This window comes from Acanthopagrus latus, chromosome 8, assembly GCF_904848185.1.
Source record: "Acanthopagrus latus isolate v.2019 chromosome 8, fAcaLat1.1, whole genome shotgun sequence".
Classification (NCBI taxonomy): Eukaryota; Metazoa; Chordata; class Actinopteri; order Spariformes; family Sparidae; genus Acanthopagrus; species Acanthopagrus latus.
In genome coordinates this window covers 3,438,189-3,462,708 of record NC_051046.1, presented here as the reverse complement: position 1 = coordinate 3,462,708, position 24,520 = coordinate 3,438,189, and the positions used below count along the sequence as shown (strand labels likewise).

The 24,520-nt window shown below is 40.5% G+C and overlaps 2 protein-coding genes and 1 long non-coding RNA gene across 19 annotated transcripts in view; 1 reads left to right on the top strand and 2 right to left on the bottom strand.

Annotated features, from left to right (window-relative positions):
* osbpl5 (oxysterol binding protein-like 5) overlaps positions 1-13,050 on the bottom strand; it is a 45,113-nt gene extending 32,063 nt beyond the window's left edge. The window contains exon 1 of one of the 5 annotated variants that reach the window (XM_037108546.1): positions 12,682-13,050. Coding sequence is in view for 1 of the 5 variants with exons in the window: in XM_037108543.1 (XP_036964438.1) it covers positions 12,183-12,233 (51 nt within the window). In the remaining 4 variants the exon portion in view is untranslated. Of the gene's footprint in view, positions 1-12,182; positions 12,249-12,681 lie in introns of those variants that run through there. The other 4 variants (XM_037108544.1, XM_037108547.1, XM_037108543.1 and 1 more) reach the window with 4 other exon arrangements.
* LOC119025153 lies at positions 12,924-16,115 on the top strand. Its single transcript, XR_005076706.1, has 2 exons — positions 12,924-13,058; positions 15,566-16,115. It is a non-coding gene; the product is annotated as an uncharacterized LOC119025153 (long non-coding RNA).
* The window catches only part of LOC119025150 (receptor-type tyrosine-protein phosphatase beta-like), a 53,293-nt gene continuing 44,747 nt past the window's right edge, over positions 15,975-24,520 (bottom strand). For all 13 annotated transcript variants that reach the window (XM_037108529.1, XM_037108536.1, XM_037108530.1 and 10 more), the window contains 18 exons: positions 24,207-24,464; positions 23,750-24,016; positions 23,409-23,666; positions 22,908-23,171; positions 22,326-22,475; positions 22,017-22,215; positions 21,711-21,823; positions 21,510-21,597; positions 21,130-21,174; positions 21,005-21,013; positions 20,812-20,899; positions 20,453-20,543; positions 20,208-20,284; positions 19,845-19,979; positions 18,354-18,470; positions 17,930-18,090; positions 17,674-17,809; positions 15,975-17,575 (listed from right to left, as the gene is read on the bottom strand). In XM_037108529.1, the coding sequence (XP_036964424.1) occupies positions 17,417-17,575; positions 17,674-17,809; positions 17,930-18,090; positions 18,354-18,470; positions 19,845-19,979; positions 20,208-20,284; positions 20,453-20,543; positions 20,812-20,899; positions 21,005-21,013; positions 21,130-21,174; positions 21,510-21,597; positions 21,711-21,823; positions 22,017-22,215; positions 22,326-22,475; positions 22,908-23,171; positions 23,409-23,666; positions 23,750-24,016; positions 24,207-24,464 (2,615 nt within the window). In that variant the 3' untranslated portion in view covers positions 15,975-17,416. The remainder of the gene's footprint in view (positions 17,576-17,673; positions 17,810-17,929; positions 18,091-18,353; positions 18,471-19,844; positions 19,980-20,207; positions 20,285-20,452; positions 20,544-20,811; positions 20,900-21,004; positions 21,014-21,129; positions 21,175-21,509; positions 21,598-21,710; positions 21,824-22,016; positions 22,216-22,325; positions 22,476-22,907; positions 23,172-23,408; positions 23,667-23,749; positions 24,017-24,206; positions 24,465-24,520) is intronic.

Below are 24,520 nucleotides of genomic sequence, written 5' to 3'. Positions count from 1 at the left end.
CATGCACACACACACACCCCTAAATATACAACAAATACATTCAAATGATTCTGTACAGATGCAGAGTCACATGCACCAATATTGTAACCGCTCAACCCCAAACAATTCCATATCACACCAGAAAACACACATTTGCTCTGTAGAGGTTTGTCTACAAAATGTCACGTATATTTTCTCCAGGATCATTATAACGCTGATATTTTTGTTGGATCATTACTACTTCACAGGTAGGAGAAAGTCACTAACTAAAAAATACAAGATGTCTCCAATTCCCTGATTTCGCCACGGTTTTCAGTAACAGTATAAAACCTGCAGAAAAGTAACAAGAGCAAAATAACTAAGTAGTCATCAGCTCAAAGAGAGGATTGGGCATGGATCTTCATGGATAACACTTCAGTTAATTACTGACACTCCAACAAGTGTTTAAAGTTGGACCGCAAAGGTGGAATCTATGCCTTTAAATGCCATCGCTGCTCAACGGAGGAAGCCACAACACTTGAGTACGGTCTAACCTAAATAAGAAGTGAACTGAGAGAGAATCCCTGAGCTGACAGCGCTTGAGGGGCAAAGACAAAGGGGGTAGGCAGTGCTGAGGAGATGGGAGCCAAACATAGACAGCAACTAGGGGAAAACAGAATGACGTGAACAAGAGGGAGGGAAGGAGTCATTTAAAGATCGTCCCAGAGGGACATTGCATCCTGAAAATAATCAAAACAGCACTAATTTCAATTCATGTATCCATTTAATCGTACACAAAAGAGGGATTTGTCAGACGTGCAAATATATGGCACAAGAATAACATAATGCACAAGGAATGAGATGTGAAGGAAGACACAGACTGACCCAGAATGTGGCATGGTTTATATGGAAGGACTCCAGAACTACACCATGTTCTAATACACACTCCGAGCTGTCCTACATTTTCTCATTCAGACCAGAAGTTTAAGTATCTGTTCTCAAGACGGATTCACAGCAAAATAAAATAAGGTACTGCCACACTGAGGTGGTGCCGCAAGAGTTGCCTCTACCACATGACATGTATTGTGTCCAACAACATGTACCCACAAATATAACATTTGAAAAATTGATCTGATGACACACAGAACCAAGCGAGCAGAAGCTACTTGCCACTGGCTTGTGGGTTTGTCTTGTACTTCCTACTCATCAAGTCAAGTAACTGGGCCAAAACACAGCAAGGGAAAAAAATCAGGCATACTAGCCCTGCAATTGAAAACTATATAGTTATGAATTGGTGAAATATTGCCACATGCGTATTGCGTAATAAGCGCTCTGTAAGCATTACGACTTAGTAACATTTACATAAGAACGCTGTGAGCTCGCCAACTTTCCCAGCAGAGAGCCAAGACTGACTCAGAGGAGGGGTCCAGGCCAAATCCTGCCCACTTGATTTATAGTTGTGTCTCTGGTTTAATTAAGGGAAACAATAGGAAGGGAGTGAATAATTAGTTGAGGCTAGAATTAGGTGCTCCAAGTGAAATAATTGTAGCGGCTAGACAGTGAGGCAAGACTGATGTGTGATAACAACTGGCTGATATTCCTACTGACACGAGATTTTATCGATTTCAGATTTATGAAAGTCCTTGCACATCATCGACATCTGACCATTGACACTGTTTGAAACTCTGCACATAACAATTCAGATTCTTCCTTTAGATCATTCAGCTTCATATCTGTCCAACTTGTTCAGAGTTTTTGTGTTTGTTTTTAATCAATCCTCACTTGTACCTTTATATCGTATATATTCACTCATAATCTCAAAAGGCCAGTGCTCAAACATAATAGACCTCAAACAATCATTGTTTGCTCAATAAATTCAGTGTGTGCAATGGAAACGAACAAGCCTTGACCATTAAAAAACCCATTAAAACCCTCGTATTAGCAGCCACCCCCACTTGCATCTCTATTAATGTGTGCCCACTTTGCTTAATGTTTTTCTTCAGACAGGCTGAAGCAGGGTGAACAGGTCTCCGCTGTGATGGCAGACAGTTGTCAAAAGCCAATTATGCAGTCAATGTCTGTCTTTCTATTTTCCGTTAACTGATTATCAGGCAAAGCCCTTCATCTGCTCCCAGATCTGAGATTCTAATCCAAGTGGATAATGGAGGCTGAAATTTACAAGTGCCCCTAGGTACGCTCGGATTGTTTGTCATGGTAAGCCAGGGCAAACAGACAAACAGACCGTAAACTTAATCATTTTCCCTGCGTGAAGGCAGAGAAATCAGAAGCATGAGACACAGTGACACAAAGCGAGCACTCCCTGTTCTCAGCAGATTAGACTTCACAGGAACGGCACTGGGTCTGAGGACGCTCACCCTCAAGTGCTCTCAAATGCCTTACCGACCAATTAGTGCTCATCACATGCCCTCATGCCCTGGGGCCCGTTGTCTGTGCCATCGGGTCTAGCTCTGGGTTGTCAAAATAAAACCGACAAGCAACTGATCTATGGGATCCAACAACATAGGGGTTGTGGCTGCTCGTCATAATGATGTTAACAAAAACATAGTCGAATAGCTTGACTTGCAAACTGCACTGCAGAACTAAACAGCTGTCCAATAGTGTTAATAGTACATTTAACTGGGTGCGTTGTGTGGGCAGCTTCACTTCTAGTTAAGTAAAAGAGATCTTTATTGCCACTCTGGTAAAATAGCTGGCTTTGGAAACATGCTGCTGAAGGTGTATGTTAATTATAGATAATGCACCGCTGTAATCTACTTTTATAACAGCTTTTATTAGTAATGTCTGTACCATTTTGTTCTGACAAAGCCCAATTATTAGAATAGATGTTGCTTAACTTAAGGTCCGCTGATGTCAGACATCCACTTGATAGAGAGCCCAGCATTCTTCATAATAATTACCAACATATTAACTGTGAAATGGCAATTTATCTTCATAACTGTGGTTCTGGGTGGCTGGATTTTTAAATTAGGTGGTGATTACTGGGTTTCTCATTAAATGTTACCGTCCTAAAGCACAAGTGCAAAACAGCCTGGTAAGAATTATATACTGCGAGGAGTGGAGCAGGTGGCTTAATCCCTGTTTTTTCCATTTATAGTTTTTATTCAAAGCAAGGTACTTTTATAACATCCAGTACATTTGTTATAGGGAGTAAGTGACACACGAAACGAGACAGAGTCTAACAGTCAGTCAACTGAGTAATGTCAAAACAATTTTTCACTTTCCAAAATAGAGCTAAATAAATAAATAAATAAATAAATAAATAAATAAACAAACAAACAAACAAACAAACAAACAAACAAACAAATAAAATTATATATATATATATATATATATATATATATATATATATATATATATATATATATATATATATATATATATATATATATATATATATATATATATATATATATATATATATATATGGCCAAGATGTGGCATGGTACCTTCAATAAGAAAATTAAAGAAGAAACAAAAAAAAAAAAAAGGTCTCTAAAACTGAAGTGACAAAGACAAAATCCAAATAGTTGACATTTAATAACCACCTGTCATACTGTATTCTTAACTCTGTAGTGCTTTTTTATTTTCCAATTTTACTTTTACTTTATTTAGTTATTTATTTACTTTCTTTACCCCCCAAACAGTACTGTATTTAGTTAAGGTATTACACAATACCCGCAATGATAAGAAATAATGACAGTGCTAAAGGTACAACCTTAATCACTTTTTTTTTTTTTTTTCCCCCCTCCCTCCCCACCTTCCAACAGGAGGTAGGGATGGGTGATAATTAACTTCAGTAGAACGAATGAAACATATGAACTGGGATGTGCATTAGGAAAAACAGAGAGAAAACAAAGGAAAGTACAAGTTAATTAGAGAATGTCAACATATATGGGAGGCTAGACTACCAGTGATAGGACTACATTCTTTCTGTGTGTTCAGATATGGGAATACCCCAATATTTTGTTGTTAATTATGGCTCAATCTGATCTGTCCTTTCGGTTAGGTCGTCTTTTTTCAACAAAGGAGATCCACTTAGACCATATTTTATTAAATCTGTCCATCTGTAAATTTAGTGAGTGTGTTATTTTTTCCATTCGATATATGTCGTCAATTGTGTCCATCCATTCACTCACTGTGGGAGGTTCGGGGTGTAGCCAGTGTCTAGTGATATTTTTCTTAGCTACAGTAACCATAATTATGAAAAGATATCTATTAGTGTTTCTAGTAATAAAGTCTGATTTTCCTAAGATAAAGATTTCAAATTGGATGGGTATCTTTATATGAAATATCTCCTCCATTGTTTTATGGACCCCCAACCAGAAATTCTGCAAACTTGGGCATTTCCAGAACACATGCCGATGATTTGCATCTTGATCTCCACATCCTCTCCAGCATTTAGGTTCTTCCCCTGTATAATGAGATTTTTTCTTTGGAGTAGTGAAGAATCTCATCAGGCACTTCCACGCGAATTCCCTCCATGTGTGTGCACTTGTGCATCTCCACAGAATTTCACAGTAGTTTAGCCATTCTTCTTTGGTTATGTCAAGCTGTCCCTCTTTTTCCCATCTATTTTTTATATATTCTGTTGTGTATGGTTTTTTTGTTAGGAGACCTTTGTACAACCTTGAGATGGCGCCTTTAATTGGTTCATTTGAGTATGACCTCAAGAATTCTTTTAATATTGCATCTTCAAGGTCTACGAGAGGCGTTTTATTGCATTTAACGAAATAATTACGAAGTTGCAAGTATCTGTAAAAGTCTTGCTGTTCTAAGGAGAATTCCCTTTTTAGCGTTTGGAAGTCTTTTAGTGTTCCTTTTTTTGTAAGTGAGTAGAATGTTGAAATCCCTTTACTTGTCCAGGTTTTAAATCTGGGATCTAGTTGGTTTGGTTTGAAGTCAGGATCATATGCAATCCATCTGATGAGCCATAATTTATCTAGTAATTTGTAGTCTGTTTTGATTGTGTTCCAGATTTTAAGTTGGAACTTCAGCCATGGGTTTTTTAGTTTACTTATTGTTTGTTTTATTTCCTTGTTACCTAACACTGCTTGGATTGGGGAATCCTTAATTAAGGTCTTTTCTATATCCTTCCATCTTGCGTTATACTCCGGATTACATAAATTTAGTAATGGCTTAATTTGAGTTGAGTAAAAGTAATTTCTTAAATGTGGGACTGCCAGTCCGCCCTCTTTTTTGGGAAGTTGCAACGTTTTAAATCTTACTCTCGGTTTTTTCCCTTGCCAGATGAATCTTGAGAGAATTTTGTCCCACTCATTGAATTGTTGGGAATTTATTTCGACTGGGAGAGCCTGAAACAGGTACAAAATCCTAGGAAGTATGTTCATTTTAATTGATTCTATTCTTTGCGTTAAACTCATAAATGGATTTGAGTTCCATCTTGCAATTTAATCCCTGTTTTATAAGGACACATAGGAAAAATACCGGTAAAATACTGAATAGACTTTGGTTTATCAATTATCCCATTCACTTGCTCTCTCTTGGCCTTTTCTCTTCTTCTCTCTACTGGGAGTCAGTTAAATAATATTTTAACATACGTATCATTCAATTAAGTTTGACCTGTGCTGAACCCGAGGTGGGAAAAAAAAACTGTGAACCCAGTCGGATCAGCCATGAGTCGGCCTCACTGATCCTGAAGCGGGTAGAGAAGCTTTATTTCTTTCTGATGTACTTCTGCACATCCACTGCTTGACAATTTACATGTGGTGAGGACAGCAATGTTAGCATATATATCAGTCACAGACAAACAAATGCACATCATGTCGGTATTCTTCCCATATTTGAATGTCTGCATCAAAATTAGATGTAGGTTAAAAACCACTGAACTATCGCTCATTACACAAAAGTAAGTGGATCAGCCATTTCAAAAATCGCCAGCTGTGTTGTGTATGTGGACTGTGTGTGGAAATTATCACCATGATTGAAAGAGGACACTGATCAGTTACTAAAAAAAAACCAGTGGACAGTGTAATCAGTTCAGCAGCAACAACAAAACAATCATCATAATCATCATCATCATCATCATCATCATCAGGTAGTAAAGGAATTCGCTGACATTTTAGAAAAAAAAACTTGTTTGCTCCCATGCCGGGAGTCAGATGGGAAGATCGATACCAATTTCATCTCTTTGAATTCAGTATAGAGATCAAACCAAGACATGTTTATCCGAGCACAAAAGAGCGGAAGCAGGGAGGAAATGCTAGGAGCAGATAGACACAAACACTGACGGGAAGGAGCACAGAGAAATGCATGTTGCACTAGTGGTTAAAGAGGTTTCAATTTAAATATCTGATTCGTTTCGAGTGGTACCTGGACACTGCTGAAAACTACTGTAGCCATGGCCACTGTTTTTAAAGCAGTTTTACAGTCACCTTTGTCATCCAGGGGGGTGATGTCTGTAGCCCCACACAGATTTGAGGTTGGATATCACTTTAAGACTGAGATCCCATGTCATGGAAACCATCCATGCTCTGAAACCTGAGGACTTTCAAAAAGGTTAAGGCAAAGCTTGCTTTCTTGGGGCTGCTTGGCAAAGCCAGCTAGGTCTGACTGTCACAAGTTTCCTTTTAGTGTAATCTAACACAGTGTCACTTTCTCCCCTCACCAGACCACTCCATTAGGAAACCAGAGACAACAAACAGTACACAGCCTCATGAATACAATAATGAGTTGTTTGTTTTTTTTTTCTAAAGCAAATCAATTAGTTACTATGTGATTTGACTGTTCTAAACGAAATGCCATTACATGAAAACATCAGTGGGCAGATGCCAAAAATTAGAGCCAATCTGACAGCACAGAGCATCACGATGACCCTCCAAAGAGGGCTTTAACAGGCTGACGTTAAAACCATGACGTAATCAAGCCTCTCAGCATCTCATCTTTCATAATAAAACACTCAATGTAACAAAACGATGTAAACCTGTGACAACCCTGCTTTAAACTCAACACAGACACCGCAGCTTATCCCTTGCAACTGCAGATTATCAGCATTTGACATGGAGCGGTCACAGTGCCAATCATTTTCAGGGACTGGACCAAACCCTTGTGCAAAGGCCTGCCTCTCGGATACAGCTTTGAAAACAAATGTAGACATATGCGCCACTGCCTCATACCTGTACTGCAAGTTGTACGCAGCATATGCAAACATGAATAATACACACATACACACAAGTCTTAAATCAATTTTTTCTTGACACTGTATTGTTTTGTGGTATTTGCATCGGTGTGATTTTCTGGGATAAGACTTAGAACACTACCTACAACTACCTCTCAAAGTACAAACACTGAGCTCCTTGAAGAGTTGGCAGCATATATGCAAGCAGCGGCTCCATACATTAAGCTGGAGATGAGAGAGAAGTGAATATCGATTGCAGAGGCGCCAGCTACTGTGAGAATGCTACGGCCACTTCTACCTCTGTGAAAAGAAGTGCAGTGGATCTATGGTGTTGAACCTGCTCTATAAATACACACACACACACACACACAAGCTACCCAGCAGCCTAGGAACAAACGTCAAGGGGTCAGGAGGTTGGTCGCAAAGTCTAAATTTGTGCCTGTGCAAATAATGAGGAAGTGTGAGGTGCTATTCTGTTTCTGTCTAAGGAATAGATACACAAAAAAACAGTTGTGAGAGTAAACTCAGTGAAACCAAGATCTCGAGATTTGCATTCATCATGGAAAAGGAAAAAAATCTAACAAATCATCTCGAGAATACATCTTGTACTACCGCAATAAAGAAGCTCAAGTTGTCACAAGTCACTCCAATTTAACCAGTGCCGAAGAGTATACAACAAAAAAAAAACCACGTAGAATACACTGTCAAGCTTGTATGCTGTTGAAAAGGCTGCAGTTTGGGGCAATCAGTAAAGAAACTGCAACAAGGATAATTATAAGTACTGGAAGAAGCAATATGCAAATAACATATCCAGCACTCTGCAATCTGCATGGAAAAATCATCGTGGAAAAAATCTACTTTCTACTTGTATGTTAATATGTTGCATCCGAGTGATAAAAATGGTTTCAGACGTCTTAAAGAAGTCACTGTTTGTCTTTGTCTCAGTTTTGTAATGAGAAAAGGAAAAGCTGCCTCCCCAGATTAATGTGGTACTTACACTGTCTACAGACATTACAGGGTGTTATAATGTTAAAACGCTCCAAAAGACCAGCTAACATTATAGCAGGGATTTGTGTTTCGCAGACAGGTTTTGTGCAAAAATTCACAATGATGTAATGCAGCTTTAATAGTGTGACATTTCTACAGATAATGCCTCTATTTTGTTCTTTCCTATGCATATATGGGACCATACAGTACTGTGATAATGATGCAGCTATATCACAACCCTCTGCACTGCTGTATTGTGTTCACACAGAGGAGTTTTCCCTGGGAAAAAAGTGACATTCTCTGAGAAAAGGGACCCGTTTTAGCCATAAAGGCCAACACACATCTGTAATATAACTTTGGACCAAAAAACACTCTCAAGACCATAGGAGGGGAGGGGAATCTTGGCACAATAGAGGCTGATAAAAGTGCATTTGCTCTCTGGGGGCAGGGAGACAGATTCAATATGGAGCAGTATTAGCCTAGATTCCCCCACTCAATGTTGGGGAAAGCAGTTTCATCTCAGGGGAAATGGAACAGTGCTGAGCCACTTATCAAACCCCAGAAAAGGAAACATCCATTGTTAAGAGCAGTCAGATTCAAACGTATCAAATAAACTTGATTGCGGCTTTGATAGTAAACAAGAAGCGTGATGCTCTAGGTTCTGTTGCAACAAAACAAAAGTTTTGTTTTACAGGAGCAAGGTGAAGGTTTATTCGAGGAATTCTTTGGCTGACATTTGTGCTCTGTCATTTTGTTATCATTTTGATTCAACTGAAACTATAAAACCCTGAATCCCAACACTGACTTGAACATCAGCTTCCTTAAGGGACAGACCCGCTGCCCATGGATACAACTGAAGATCCAGCGGGATCAGCACTCTGGTGGTTGAACGGTTTAAGAGGTTTACCAAGAAACGTTCGGTGTGACGTTCCTCAATAATTCCAGTCGGCTAAGTCTCCTTTTCACATGTTCTCATCCCGTCTGTCTCTACTGTCCAAATACAGGCAAAAAGAGGAAGGATCCAACTGATCATTTAAAAAAAAAACAATGAGAAATCCTGGCAGAATCTCCACAGAAAGGTTATGAATATCCCAATTCTGACACACTGACACATAGTGCCTGTATTATTATGGTGGCTATTAGAGATTAAACTAGAAATGAGGGGAGAGAGATGAGAACATTTGTGTAACAAAAGGTCCCCAGCTGGACTTAAACCAAGGGTGCTGTAATTATAGAGTCAGCCTCTTAAACCCGCAGGACACCCTTGGGTAGCTTCTCATATAGGGTCAGATGTACAGTACGTGGTCGGACATGAGTATCGCTCGCGGCACAGCAGGGAAGTTGGGACATCTGTTGCTGTGTCTTCCTGCTTGAAGAAAAAAAAAAAAAAAAGCACTGACCACCCACAGAAACAACTCCTCATATTCTCACCATCCTTTTCTCTGCCCTTCATCCACGACTACTCTCTCACCATTTGTCATTCGCAGCAGAGCAAAGCCACAGTTCGAGTTGATAGGCTTAAGGACCAACACCATTAAATATCCCCAACCTGATTAGTGCAAGGTAGACTGTCCGGCACATGGTGTGACTAGACTTTGAGTGTTAACAGATCAGCACACAAAACCTCTCAGCATAATAAAAGCTAAACTGGTAAAACTCACACTGGAATAGACGTTGATCTGTTTAGTTACAGAGGATTAAATCTCACTCTGATGAGGGCCGTCAGACACAGAGTGCTTAAAGCAACACACTTAATATAAAAACATACAAAAATAGAAGTTGTCTCTGTTGCTACTGATCTCGTGACCCATTTCCAATGGCCAGGCAACATTAATGACCTTCAAATACCTATGTGTTACCATCCCTGCTACTGACACCACTTGCAGTCTGACATTTTGCGGTCATTCAATATGAGATCAATTTTTTGTTCAGTGTCAGTCTGAAACAACCCTAACCCGGCTACCGGGCCTTCATTGTTCTGTATAACCCACTCTGTAAGATGGAGTGGACCAAATGTGCAGACGGCTCAAAGAAACCCTGCGACAACAAAGCAAATAAGGATTTTGCAGAGCTTTAATGAAAAGATAAAGTAAAGTACAAGAGGCAGACAGTTAAACTGTCTTCCCACTCAGCTGCAATTTCCCAAATATCACCTGACATTTTCACTTCTAGCACTCTGGTAATCATTTCCTCTTGTGCTTAGACTGTCCTCTCGTGAGATTATTTTTTATTTTTTTTTCCAGTAGTGTGAGCAACACATTCCACTAACCCTTTTGACTATTAACTAAAGTGCACTTCTGCGCTATTCTCATCTGTAGTAAAGCCCAACTCCACATAATACCACACGATTAAAGATGATGAGCTCTTCTATCTTTGCCTACACTCGGAATAGACAGAGATGGATGAGGCGAAGTGGCACTGTACAATCTCCACATTTGGTCATTATCTCATCAAGATCTAATATCACTACAGCTCAAACCATACTTGATTTAGAAAAGGATAGGATACAATAGAATGTCTTGATTGTCATTTGCACACAGCCTTGCTATGAAATTTGCTGTGCAGCGCCTATATATTTTTGTCAGTAGTCTTTTTCAGATCGAGTCCAAGAGAAAAGTATCAAATAATCTCTGCGTTACGTTCAGGGTTGTCACATAAACTCCAGCACTTAACAGCACATACAGCACCAACACAGACAGTAGGTCCATCACTTTCCACTAAAAAAAATTGAAAGCACAATGTCAATTTAGCCTATTTTTAATCGACACTTTCACTAAAAGAAGCTGAAAGCATCATGTCAACTTATGTGACTGAACCCAAACTGAGTCACTTGAGTCTTTATCCGAACAAGCCACAGTTTCTCTGGCAGACAAGCTATTTAATGGCAACACTGTTTTAAAAATTACCAAAACATATTTTGCCGTGGCTCTTCAGCAATTTGTTGTTACCCATCAGCTGAAACGTAAGTTGCTACTAGAGGTGTAATGATACAACGATCTGGATGGATATATCGATTCAATGATGATCAATGTTCAATGACGATCAATAGCCTCAATGCAAAGACAAAACATCAATTCATATCAGCGCCATCATTAAGATACGCCGTTATTTTGAAACTCCCATGGCAAGTCTGTGTCACCGTTTCCATCCGACTCATTTCTGAACAGCACTTTCTTTTTTATAAAAAAGAATAGATTGTTTTCCATTAAAATGTCTGGAGCAATTGAAACAATAACATCTCCACTGAGGAGTTCAGTAATGAAACTGTCAAATCGTATTTAAGGAGCTTTTTGTGAGTTAATATATGTGTAACTGATTGGGTTAAATGGGCAGGTGATGTCATCTCGTATCAATCACAGGCCCCCCTCTCAAATCGAAATCTCATTGTGGCAGACTTTGTGATATCAACAAATATATCCTTCTGCAAAGAATGGCTACGTGAAAGCTGCAATTTAAATCCACCAATTAATACATATATATCTAGATAATATTAGCAATTTACCTGTTTTAATCTTATGACAAGAATGATGAATTTCTTGTCAAGAAAGCCACATTTCTAATATACAGACAGTGTCATCATAAGAAAAATGATGTATAATCTATTTTAAAACAATTACCCAGTGCTCTAAATATTAAATAGAGAGGGGGGGGTATCTGCAGAAAAGACTGCTGACAATCTTAACGTGCTGCTAAAGTAAAGACATGTCAAAAGGTTTACAGCTTTGACATTACAGGAGCAACACTGGAAGCCATGCTGAAGATGCGTTAACCTGCCCCTGTATATACGTCTGACATTTAAATGTCCACCAGCTTTCTTCTTCTTTTTTTTTTTTCTCTGTAGTGTCACCCTGCATTACACATGACCGTAACATGCTGCCAACAGCCACGTACATAACGCTTCCTTTGAGTAATGGAGGTTGTTTAAGTCCCATTAATCGCTTGTGGTCGCTCCTCTCGTCCATTTTTTTCTTTCTTTCTAATCGGTGCTACCAAATCCGGTGGACCGTTATCTGACACATGAAGCAGGTGGTGGCAAGACAGGTAAAAAAAAATAGGGGTGTAATCACACGGATGTACTTGCCCTTAGCTTGTCACAGCCAGCCAAGCCCCCCTTTTCTTTCCCCCAGAACATCGACTGGGTTCACGGTTACCATGCAAACAAGTGACAGCCGAAGCCGCAGCCGCATGGGGCATGGTCGGCTAACGTGGGGATGAGGGTTTACTTTATGGAGCAGCTAGCTTGTCACGTTAGCCACTACTGAGCCAGGCGACACACACACACACAGATTCAGAGATTCAGAGAGAGAGACAACGCTAATACCACCACTGACCACATTCCTCCAATATACTGCGACGTTATGATGCTCTAAAACTACCACAGACACACACACACAAAATATCCTCCTCATTCTAGAAAACCAGTGGATGCTACGTGAGCTGCGCTAGCTAGCGTAAGTTACCAGTTAGCGCCTAAAAAAAAAAACAGCCGTTAGTTGAAGAAAACACAAGAAGAAAAGCCGTTCGCTAAAAATAGCAAGTTATGTCCGCGGCGCGGTGAGAGTAAAGACACGTAAACTTACTGTGTGTCGACCAGCGTGGCGCTCGTACTGTTGTTCCTCTGCTTCCTCCCCAGGTCCGGCGTCATAGCACGGGGCTGGGTGAGACAGCTGGGCTCGCTGGGGAGCAGCGGGCGGGCTTGCGGCGGACGGTGGGAGTCGGCTGGAGGAGAAGTTGCTCCCCTTTCAATATGGAGAGTGTGGAGTGGACTGGATCCTCCTGCTGCGGTTCATCTGGCTGATGGCTGCTGCTGCTGCTGCTGCTGCACCGGGCGCACCGGCGACACCTGTGGCCGCAGAGGAGAACGACACCTGCTGCACGGAGAGCTGGGCTGCAGGTTGTTCTGTGTTTTTGACTTCAGGTGAAAAGTACAGAAGCTGGTTCAGATGAAGTGTCAGAGGTAAGTAGGAGGCAAAATGGCCCCTGACAGTGTTGTTTATGATTGTATTGACTGGTGAGGCTGTTAATGAGGCATTCACTGTAAGTAGTATTTTACAGGTGTGACTGCATTTTACAAAACACGACGTTTCAGAAAAAAACAACGACATTTTACAAAACACACAACATTTAACAAAATAGACGACATTTAACATAACACACAACATTTAACAAAACAGACGACATTTAACAAAATAGACGACATTTAACATAACACACAACATTTAACAAAACACACAACGTTTAACAAAACACAACATTTAACAAAACACACAACATTTAACAAAACAGACGACGTTTAACAAAACACAACATTTAACAAAACACACAAAATCGAACAAAAAACATGCAAAACATTTTGCAAACTCCACAAAATTGAGAGAAACACAATTTCCAATTTGACAAAACACAATAACATTTAGGAAAAAAAAACATTTTACAAAACACACAATTTCAGAATACACGACATTTCACAAAACACAACATTAATCAAAACACACATTTAACAAGACACACAACATTCATCTGAACACGACAACATTCATTAAAACAGACAACACTTAACAAAACACACAACATTCATCAAAACAGACAACACTTAACAAAACACACAACATTCATCAGAACACACAACATTTAACAAAACACAATATTCATCAGAACACACAACATTTAACAAAACACAATATTCATCAAAACACAACAACCTTCAACAAAACACAACAACATTTAGGAAAACACAAAATTTAACAAAACACACACTGTCTGAATACACAACATTTTATTAAACACAGTATTTCAACAAACAAAACGATTTACAAAACACGACATTTCAGAAATCACAACGCTACTAAAAACACACAGACATTTCAGAAAACACGGCCCTCGAGGTTGACGCTCAGGGCCACCGTAGTTTAGTCTATAACAATGCATCTCGTGAATAAGACGATCACACAGCATGTTGTGTATGAAAGTTATATATGTTACGGTGGATTTAGAAGATGGTGTTTTTTCTGAAGTGTAAAAAAGACATATTCAAATAATTGAACGCCTCAAAATAATGTTTAAGTTCAACAGTTGAATAGCTGTATTCAGCCTACATGAGCACCTATGATCATACGTTTGTCATCATCAACTTATATTGCCCAGAAAGGTTTAACAGACCAAGAAGCTCATAACTCTTCTAGACAGTACGAGTGAATCTACCTCCCTCAGATCAGTGTTTCCTTGTTTTGGCTCGACTCCGGCCCGCTCCCTCTGTTGTTTACAATTTGATAATGAGCGTTCGTCCTTATCGGTTTGTCTCAATTTATGGGTGACTGTGCGTGTATTGTGTCCTGCTGCAGGCTCAATGTTCATCATAGCTTCACCGACATAAAAACACAGGTGAAAGGTCGCAAGCATGTTAATATTACACCGCTGGCCAGACGTCAACAGCTACATGTGCAGTCGAGTGTGAATGTTGTGGGTTGTAACTTAACGAAGGTCAAAACAAGACCCCGACATAGCTGTGTGTTTGTTTTTCCACTTCCTGTAATAGGGCACAAATCCACAATAGAGACTGTTCTTTTTAATGCTTTTAAAGGCAGAAAATGAAAAAAAAACAAAAAAAACCAACCTATTATCACCACAATCAGGAGCTGAAAACTCCCGGTGTAATCCATTACGGTGGATTTACTGGCACATCCGAGCTCATCATTAAATGTGGATCACCCAGTTATCTTTTGTCCTAGTTTACTTTTTTATGTTTGCAGGTTGGATTGCTGTCATCAGGGCTCCAGCTCCAACTCCACACTCTTTATTTTCAAACTAACCAGAATACTAGAAAGAGGCATTCAAATGCCACATCTATTTTTAGATCCAACGTTTGGAGCTGAGAGACGTGGACCGTGTGGAGGAGTGGAGGGCGGAGGGAGATGGAGTAAAATGGGGGAGAGAAAAGAGGGGCCGTATTGTAGAAGACATCAGGCTTATTGAAGTCGACATGCTGACAAAGTCTTATATTACCGCCGTGCTGGGAACGTCCTGTACTGTGTTAGTATGACACCTCCATATTGTAGAGAAGCTCCAGAGCGGAGGCCTGATGTAGGATGTAAAGTTAGACATTTCGTAGCTTCAGCGTGAAAAAAAGCTTTTTTTTTTTTTTTTTTTTTTGCTTGTTGAGTACGAGACAGAGCTGGGATCATTTATTCATCCTTGGAGGGTGCACTTACTGTAGATACCTGCAACCTGAAAGTTGCTCTGAATAATGCAGAGGTGTGGCTGCCTGGTCCTCCTCCTCCTCAGCAGCATGTTTTCATTGTTTGTTTCTTTTCATCTTTCCACCTGAGACAATTTTATTAGCGAGTGAAATGTTACACAACACAAAAACGAACATATTCAGCGTGGAGATTTGTGACACTATCTAAAATCGGGATAGGAGGGTGAGGGGACTGCAGTCACTCACACACATGCTGTGTTTCATTTCAGGGTCTGCATCCTTTGGAAGCTGTATCTGAGGGCCAATTTCATCACTACACTGCATGAAGGCTGTCCCAATCCAAAGGCTTCTCCAAATCCAGCCATAAATGCAGTCTTCTTTTCCTTCTTTTTGGAGGATGCACCGCTACTTTCCTTTGTGGCCTCACATATCCCGAGATTCTAGATCGTCACTTTCGCGGGCCTGGGTGGCAGAAATTGCGTAAAACATCTGGTGACGCAGCCAGGAAATGCTCCAAAGGCTAGACCGTCCCATTTAACAATGGCTGACGTGGTTAACAAGGTCTCTCTGAAGGACTCGCCTTCGAACACCGCAAAGGCCGAGTCCTTTGAAAGATGCAGACCCTGAATTGAGACACAGCAACTGATTCAAACACACCACACCAGCCATATACAAATGTGAGGTAAACTCTCATAACATCTTTAATCCAATTTTTGTTGTACAGATCGAAGGATACACAAATATTTAACGTTCCTCATTCCTTCTTTTTGCATCATGGCGTTGTACCCGCAAGCATCTCATAAAGCATTTCAAAAAACATTCCTAAAACTGTGTGACTTTTCGCTGTCATGGTCGTCATTAAAACACAAGTGCTTTCATTCATTAAGTACATTATGATACAATAATAATAAAACATAGCCCTAAAAATATCTACAGCCGACTCTGCACATGAATTGTCTTTAACAAACGTACCTGCCCTAGTGGAAGACTGTGCCCTTTTAAAAAGCTGAAAATAAAAGTGATTTTAACATCACAGGAAATGTCCGTACGTGCAGCAGGAAGGGACGTAACATCCTTGTTTCTTCGAGGAATGTCAAGGTAGAGAAGAAGGACATTAACAATAAACAAAAAAACAATAGATGTGTCCTACACACCGGTGCCATATGGGATTTTCTGACACCTCACCGCCTGTTAAAATGTTCATTTTCATTGTCTGAGTTCCTGAGCTTTTGTTTAACCTGGCCCATCTTTTTAACTGTAAGAAAATAATCAAAGTAAAACTGAAACAATCAAATGTGGGTCGAATAACAAAAATGTCTTCGTCAACAGTTTCACAAAGCACTGGCCAAAATATAATCGATGACACAAAAAAAAAAGAGGACAGTGTAGAATGACAAATGCATCCAGTGCAATATTCACTACAGTGCAAACAAATATAAAATTCTCGACAACAAACGACAAAAATCCTTCATTAAAAGACATTGCACAGTTCAAATGGGGCTTAAGAGGTGCAAAAAAATACATAACTGGCCAGAATATGTGCCGATAAAAGATGGCAAACTGAGAAGTTTCATCTGGAGGCTCCTATAACAAGATAATGTAAGGAGTGAGCAGTGCCACCTATTGGTATTAAAGCATATGGGCTGTGGAAAAAGGCACACAGTATTTATACCAGCATGTTGTTTTGTACAAAGCAATTTCAAGGGTTCAATTAATTACAGATTCATCGTTGTGTCTGTAATAATACCTATACAGCATCATCAACATATTACCTGAGAAAAACACGTATTATCAGTGAGTCACATACAGTAGAAAAACAAGCTATAGAACTATAGAGACAACAAACAGCTGAGCAATACAAAAAGATCTGCGTTAATAAGAAAGAATCCAAATATCTTTGGTCAGTGATTACTAGTCTCCTGTTATATAAACTCTCCTCCTTCAACAAACGTCCACTTTTTAACAAATAAATACCAGAAACTAGAAAAGCTACAAGATTCTTAAGAAAAAGTGTGACGGGAATAAAAAAATAAACACAGCACTATCCGATAAAGGCGTTTCCTTTACGAGTGTCTGCACAGTTTCATGTTCGGAGCGAACGGTGACGTAGAAGAGTCAGGTTATGCTTTGTTGAACCCGTTTTTGCCATAACCCTTCTTCGGTTGTACATTCTCGTAAATAGAGAGCGCAGCGGTGTTTTGGTAGATTAGATCCACGTTGGTTCCAGTTCTTGATCTGATGATGTCCATGGCGCACTGGTTCAGGAACACGTACTGATCCTGCAGGGGGACAGCGAGTAGAAAAAAAAGTCCAGTGAGCTGCAGGGTCATTTTCAAATACCAAGAAAAAGTAAACAGTGTGTGTGACTGTGTCCTACCTCTGTCTGCACCATGAGGGGCCGGTGCATGCGCAGGTCGTGGACGATGCCGTACACGTCCACTATGTTTTCCCTCTCGATCTGGAAGAGCAAACGGTCGATGGCGATGAAGGTGCCTGTACGTCCAACACCGGCACTGAGTGCAGACAACGTAGGAGGGAGCAGAGACAGAGAGAGAGACAGAATATCAGATGAAACAGTTCAGAAGTGATGGTAAAAGTGTGTGTTCCAGCTGTGTTTTGGTGTTTTGTCGGACCTGCAGTGGACCACAGTAGGAGAGTGTCTGGAGTACTGGTTCATGTGTTCTCTGACCAAATGCCTGAAGCTGATGAGGAGCTCGGTGGTCTCTGGTACTCCGTGATCCGGCCAGGCTGTGAAGTGGAAGTGACGCACCGCACGGGTCTCCGCTGTTTTCACCTGAAGGACGAACACGAACGCACAAACACGAGCTCAAAATAGTTGATGAGACCTTGCTTCGAGGACGTTCAGTGGTTTCAAGGATTCGTGTTTTAATGGCTCTGACTCACAGTGCTGTGTGATTACAGCACATTCATCAGACTGATGACAAATGTGACAAGGGTGTTGTTTGTTCTCTCATTAAGATGATATAGATGTAGGTCAAGCATTACACACTTAGGTTGTTAAATAAGCACTGATAGCTTTTGACCCTGGACACTTACGTTTTTAATATCAAAGTCCCTGATGGTCCAGTCTTCAAGAGGTATTTCAGAGGTCGTCGTCACGTTTATGTCTTCGTAGATCTTGGTGCCAGTCTCCCAGTATTGCTCACATTTAACCTGGAAAAGAAACACAATCATTCTGTGAGTATTCAAGGCACAGAAAAGATCCGTGTTCAACGATACACGACATTTAGAAACTCCAGTATCTCTCTTCTTCTATTATTTTTCTTGGGCGCACATTTTATGAGCTATTTTCAATCCAGCGACGCTACACCTCCTCCAGGTGAACAACACATAGCTGTGGAGTGAAGCTGAGTAATAGACGAAGCGTTCACTGTTCATACATGCAGCTTGTTTGAACAAACACTCTGCAGAGTTGGCTGCCTTCAGACCTTGGAGATGTTGCTATTCTAAATATAAATCATGTACTGAGAAGTGTTTATCAGTGCTTTATATGTAATATAAAGCAGCGTGGGTCAGCAGCTGTATTAACGGAATTTGATGCTTGTTTTTTGAAGCTATATCAAAGACGTCAATGTACTGTTTTATAGAGATATCCTCTGAAATTAGCATGCTAACAAATACCACTCTGAGCCCCCAGTCCTATCTGCATGGCTAAGATGAGATGCTGCCCCCTGTTTGTTTGGTGTACGAATTCAAGAGGTGGTCTTTCATATTGCTCCTTTTAAAATGGACACATGTTAACATTTTTCTGTGATTGCTAGCAGGAAAATTCTCCGGGAACGATGTTCTTCTTATGCATCGACTGTGTGAAATGTGATCATTTATATATCATTTATCTGGTTTAGCTTGTCAGTGGTCATGCATTATTCTCACATGTTGTTTATTCCACAACATACAACCATATCCTCTGTTGTTTTACCCTGGAGGATCATTCACGGAGCATATTTCTTCTAACTTTTATGATAAGATATTCAGTGTTCAGGCTGGGGATGTTACATTACACCATGATATTGACAAATCAACTATTGATACCATGTAAATAATACACATATTATTATATCGTGTACATAATGCAATGTCCCTGATAATTTCCTTTTTCTTCCTCACCCTCGCTTTGTCAAAGTAAGCAGTTGTGCAAACTAACACTGGTTACCACGCACCGTAAAATAAAGTGTAATTGATTATTTTGTACGCTTTTGTCTCTCTCCCCCTTCCCTATACTTATATTCTCGGTGAAGTTGCCAAAAAAGAGACAAAACAGACAATAAACGTTAACAATAACATAACAATTTAACAATAAAAGTTAAAAGTAGCTTCCTATTGATATTTCCATATAATTGTTATCATGAATGGCAGATCTAGTTCTGGTACAACAGCATTGTGGTGAAGGACATAGTGTTCCTGTGTATGTGCACATGTTGCTACTAGGCATTGTGTCTGTGTGTGTGTGTGTGTGTGTGTGTGTGTGTGTGTGTGTGTGTGTGTGTGTGTGTGTGTGTGTGTGTGTGTGTGTGTGTTGTTACTCACTCGTCCCTGCTCGTTACAGCGTGTCAGCATGACCAAAGTCTGTACATTCTTCTCCCAGATCATCCTCCAGAACTCGTTGACTGTGGTGGGCAGCGGACCCTGAGCTGCAATAAATTCCTTCCTGGAGTTGTAACCCTGCCGATAAAAAAAAAAAAAGCAGCAGTCAGCGCAGCCACACAACACAAACATCCACCATGTTCAGTCCTCCAGGCGATTCTCAATTGTTTTAAAACATGGTCGTGAATGACATGGATGGCTGAAATGGGCTCGACATTAAGGGAAAAGAATGAGCAGTTAATGTTTGCTGACACTGAAGCAATGACTGAGGCAGAGAGACGCTTTTTCGAGAGTGTCAGTACGCACCGGCATGTAGTTAGCATTGACGTAGTCGTCATAGGGATTCCCATGGATAATAGAGAGTTTCACCCTAGAAGAGTCATCTAGGAGGTCGAGAAAAGAGGGTGAATGAATTTTTTTTTAAGTATGAAAATTATGATTTAATGATCTTTAAATGGGATGTAGTAGAAAAGATGCAGTATGAGAGGCGATGATGATGTTTAAGGAGTGAGGGGTGTTACTGAGGAGGTGGATCTGTTAAGGTGACTCACAGGGAAGCACGTTGTTGTAGCGGTTCTTGGGCTTGTTCTCCAAAGTCAGAGCGTTTGTTTTCGACTGACCCGTACCAACGAGCTTCAGGTCCTTCAAAAGAAAGGAAACAAAAAATGTGACTGATGATTGGATGGCTCACTCTCACTTCTTCTGTCTCAGTACGTTATACAGGTTGGTGTGCATGTAAAAGGTCTTGAAAGTTAAAAATCCTAAAGTCTGCAGGAACGGGAGCTCCTGAAGTGCCTGAATAAACTTGATGCTGGTCCTACTATAAAGATGATTAAATATTTATTTCACATTAACTGCCTGCTATGAATAACTCACTTATCCACCAGCCCTTAAATTTATTACATCTCACCTCAAACTCCTCAGCAAAGCCACAGTTGGAATCGGCCTTCTGCTTCCTGTAGTAAGCCTCGTAGTCCTCCACCCTCACAGCCACACTCCTGCTCATGTGGACACCAGAGGTCAGCCAAGAGTCAGTCTGGTCATATTGTGCAACATGTCACATATCTGATAATACTTTTCATATAAGGAATTATTATACTTACACTTTAGCCCTGGAAAAACAAAGGGGGGAAAAACAAAACAAAAACAATGTTCAGCCACAGTTGCAAAAACAATCATTTTCCATTTATTTTAAACATAAAATTATTATTATTCATGAAAACCTCACCTCATGGCATGAATCTGGATGTCTGATGATTCCTTGTCGGACAACCTGCAGAACATAAACAGTGAGTTTAGCGTTTAGGTGCAACATGTAAGATCCACCTGTCAAACTTACACTGTAGCTGCTAACAGAAGCTGCCTTAGCTAGTTAGCTCAGTTAGCCATGCAGTTAGCAGTTCGGATTGGCAGCTATTGCCCAGGACAGACTAGTGCTCCGTGGTTAGCATGCTAACTTCAATAGATATATTATACATACACGTCATTATGTCACAACACAACTGCTCTTTATTTTCATTCTGTTGATAAAATCTGAATGTTTCTGACCGAGCTACTTAAATCTCGCCACTTAAATAAAAATCGTCGGATGTGGTGACAACGACAAACCTTCTCCAGTAGATAATGAAGCCGATGAGGATGATGAAGAGAACAAAGAAGATTCCCAGTGTTGCTCCGATAGCAATGGCAGTGACAGCTAAAATGTGACAGAGATGAAAACAGGATCGAGACAACGAGGATGAGCGTTTCCTGCATTTTATTGCACCAAAGAAATACATTAAAATAACAACACTGGTAGTGATGTGGTACCTGGGTCGCTTGGGAGTACAACACCCAAGAAAGGTGTTACTGACGCCAGTGACCGACTGATAATTATTAAGCTGTTATCAGTCTTCAGGTCGGTAAACAACACAGTAGCAAATCTGCAGGATTACACAGATCAGATATTAAAAATAGTACTTTGATGGAGTAATAGTTCATTTCAGTTAGCAGCTGGATGATTTCACACACTGCAGCAACAGCTAATGAAGAGGGTAATCACAAGCTGATACAAGTTATTGAGAAGTTATCTGCTGCAGCACACGTATTTCTACACAAACTGGTTTCTGTTCTTACTTGTATTCTCTGTTGGCAGTCAGAGCACCATTAGTGTAGTCCAGGTATTTGGATTCATCGCCTATTTCTATGCTAAGGTGCGTCGCCTGGCTGCGTGTGAGGGGGATGCTTCGGACTGTTGCCAGGTACACCGGAGTACTGCCCTTCTTCCACTGATCATAAGTACTACTCAAATACTTCGTCAAATCAGAAGTGTTATCTGAAAAGACAGGTATTACAGAAAAACGATCACTGACAGCACTGACGGCAATGATGGAATTAAGGCAGCGGGACATGATTTCAGCGCTCCCTTAAAAGAAAAACACCTACCGGGGATTTTTTCTGTCACCAGCACCCCGACATGAGTGATTGGCCCGCTGGTGTTTGCCAGCAGCTGAGGCTCAATCTGAATGGTGAACTTGTTGTGTAGCCTTTCTTTCACCACCACCAGGTTGTCAGATCCAGGTGGAATGGGTGGATCTTAGCAAAAAAAAAAAAAAAATATTAAAGAGAAAAGATCATTGTAAGCTGTGTAACTCAAAAACAAGAATTAAAATAAAAATGCATAAGTAAATGCGGCAGGGCTTCCTGAAACATTCTGCAAATGTATCAGTTTCTCTGTGCTAAGCTGAATAAATCACACGAGGCAACCTGTTGTATTTTGTTGTACATTGTTGTGCTTTGTTGCCCTGCTATTCTGTCCTATCACAGAGATATTTATTTATCTGTGCACAAATTGTTAAATTCCCAGTTTACTGTTTGGCTGCACTTATGTCATTTCAGACGTTAAAATGTATTTTTAAACTTAAAATATGAATCAAACGATATCAGAATTTTGAAAATTCCTTTGGTTGGTTATTTTATGCTCCTCCAACTCTTGAATCATAATGTCCATAAAGCATGATGTCCTACTTGTGATGCCTGTCCTGCAGGTCTCTTTTGTAGGTGTGCTCGGCAGCCCACAGCTCAGAGTCTTCACGGTCAGAGTGTAATTAGTATAGTGACTGAGATTGGACACAGTTTGTTCACAGCAGCTGCTCGTCGCATTGATGATCCGGTTGTCAACAGTGACCTGGAAGCCAGAGGATTCTCCCTTGGGTTTGTTCCAGGACAGTTTGATTTGTGCAAATCGTGTGTTTGGAGCTTCGCATCTTAAGTTTGTCACTGGACTTGCATCTGCAGTATCAAACAGAAATGAATGTCAGGAAACATAACATCAGCAAAACTGTCCATTATTTCCACATCTGTTATTTTCAGGTCATTTAAATGATTTATACCGACTTACTTCTGTTTAATTCGCCTCTTAAAACATAGAATGCAACATTCTTTTTACCTGATATCCTAAAACATGCTTTCCACAATATGATTTTAATATGTCAATGTGTAAATAATTGATTAATTTAACGATCATACTTGTGCAGCTGGAGACCAGCGTCGGCTCGCCCTCTGTTCCATCGGAGGTCTCAGTGGTGACTCTTATGTTGTAGGAGCTGCCAGGAACCAGATCAGGGATTTTATATTGAGTTTCCTTAACTACAACACTGTGCACGTCTGACTTTTGCCAGGTCACATTGAAGCGATAGCTGTCCTTGTATTGGTCAGGTTTATCCCATATGACCATGATGCTGTTCTCTTCTGTTGAAGTACTGAGCTTCATCACAGCGAACGGCCCTGGTTGAGAGAGATAAGTGTGAATGTCTTTTTTAAAAGTGAACATGAAGCATCAGGTACAAGAAAAAAAAAAAAATCCTTACTTGTGGTGACCTCATGGATCTGAACCTTGTCACTCTCAAAGCCCATGGGGCCCACTGTGAACACAGAGATGTTGTAGGGAGTCCCAGACAGCAGGGAGGTGAAATTATGACTGGTGCGTTTGCTGGGGATGTCTACTCCACTCTGGGATGGAATAATGCACCGGTAGAGATATCGTGCACCCGTCATCAGAGGAGCTTCCTGCCACCCAAATTCAATGGAGCTGGTCGTCTTCATCAGGACCGTGATCGGCCCGGGAGGATTGGGGACTTGGTGGGTGAAATAGCAGAAAGTGAACATCAACAAGCACAGTAACATCATTCGGAAACAATCTCACTAATGCTTAAAGGGCCGCACTGAAGAGTTTTCGTATTGCATAAAAACACAAAGAGTTTAGGATTACTGCAGGCCATTTTTTAAAAGTCAAACTTTAAAATCTAACAAATGTGTCGTACTTACATGTTGCATTAGTGACAAATCCAGATGATTCACTGAAGGGTCCACTAACTGTGAACACTGTGACACTGTAAAGCTGTCCAGCAGGCAGGTTCTCAAACAGGAAGGAGGTGTTGGAAGAGCTCAGGTCTTGCTCCTTGGAAAACGTGCTGTTTAGACGGACCTTATAAAGCTCCACTCTGCCAGGCGGTTTGGTCCATGACACCTGTATCGAACTGTTGGCGCCCTGGCTGGAGACGCTGGGTTGCACCGTCTCAGGTTCTGTTCACGTGCAAAAGAGGACGGATTAGAGATGATCAACTTCCTCGACAATATGA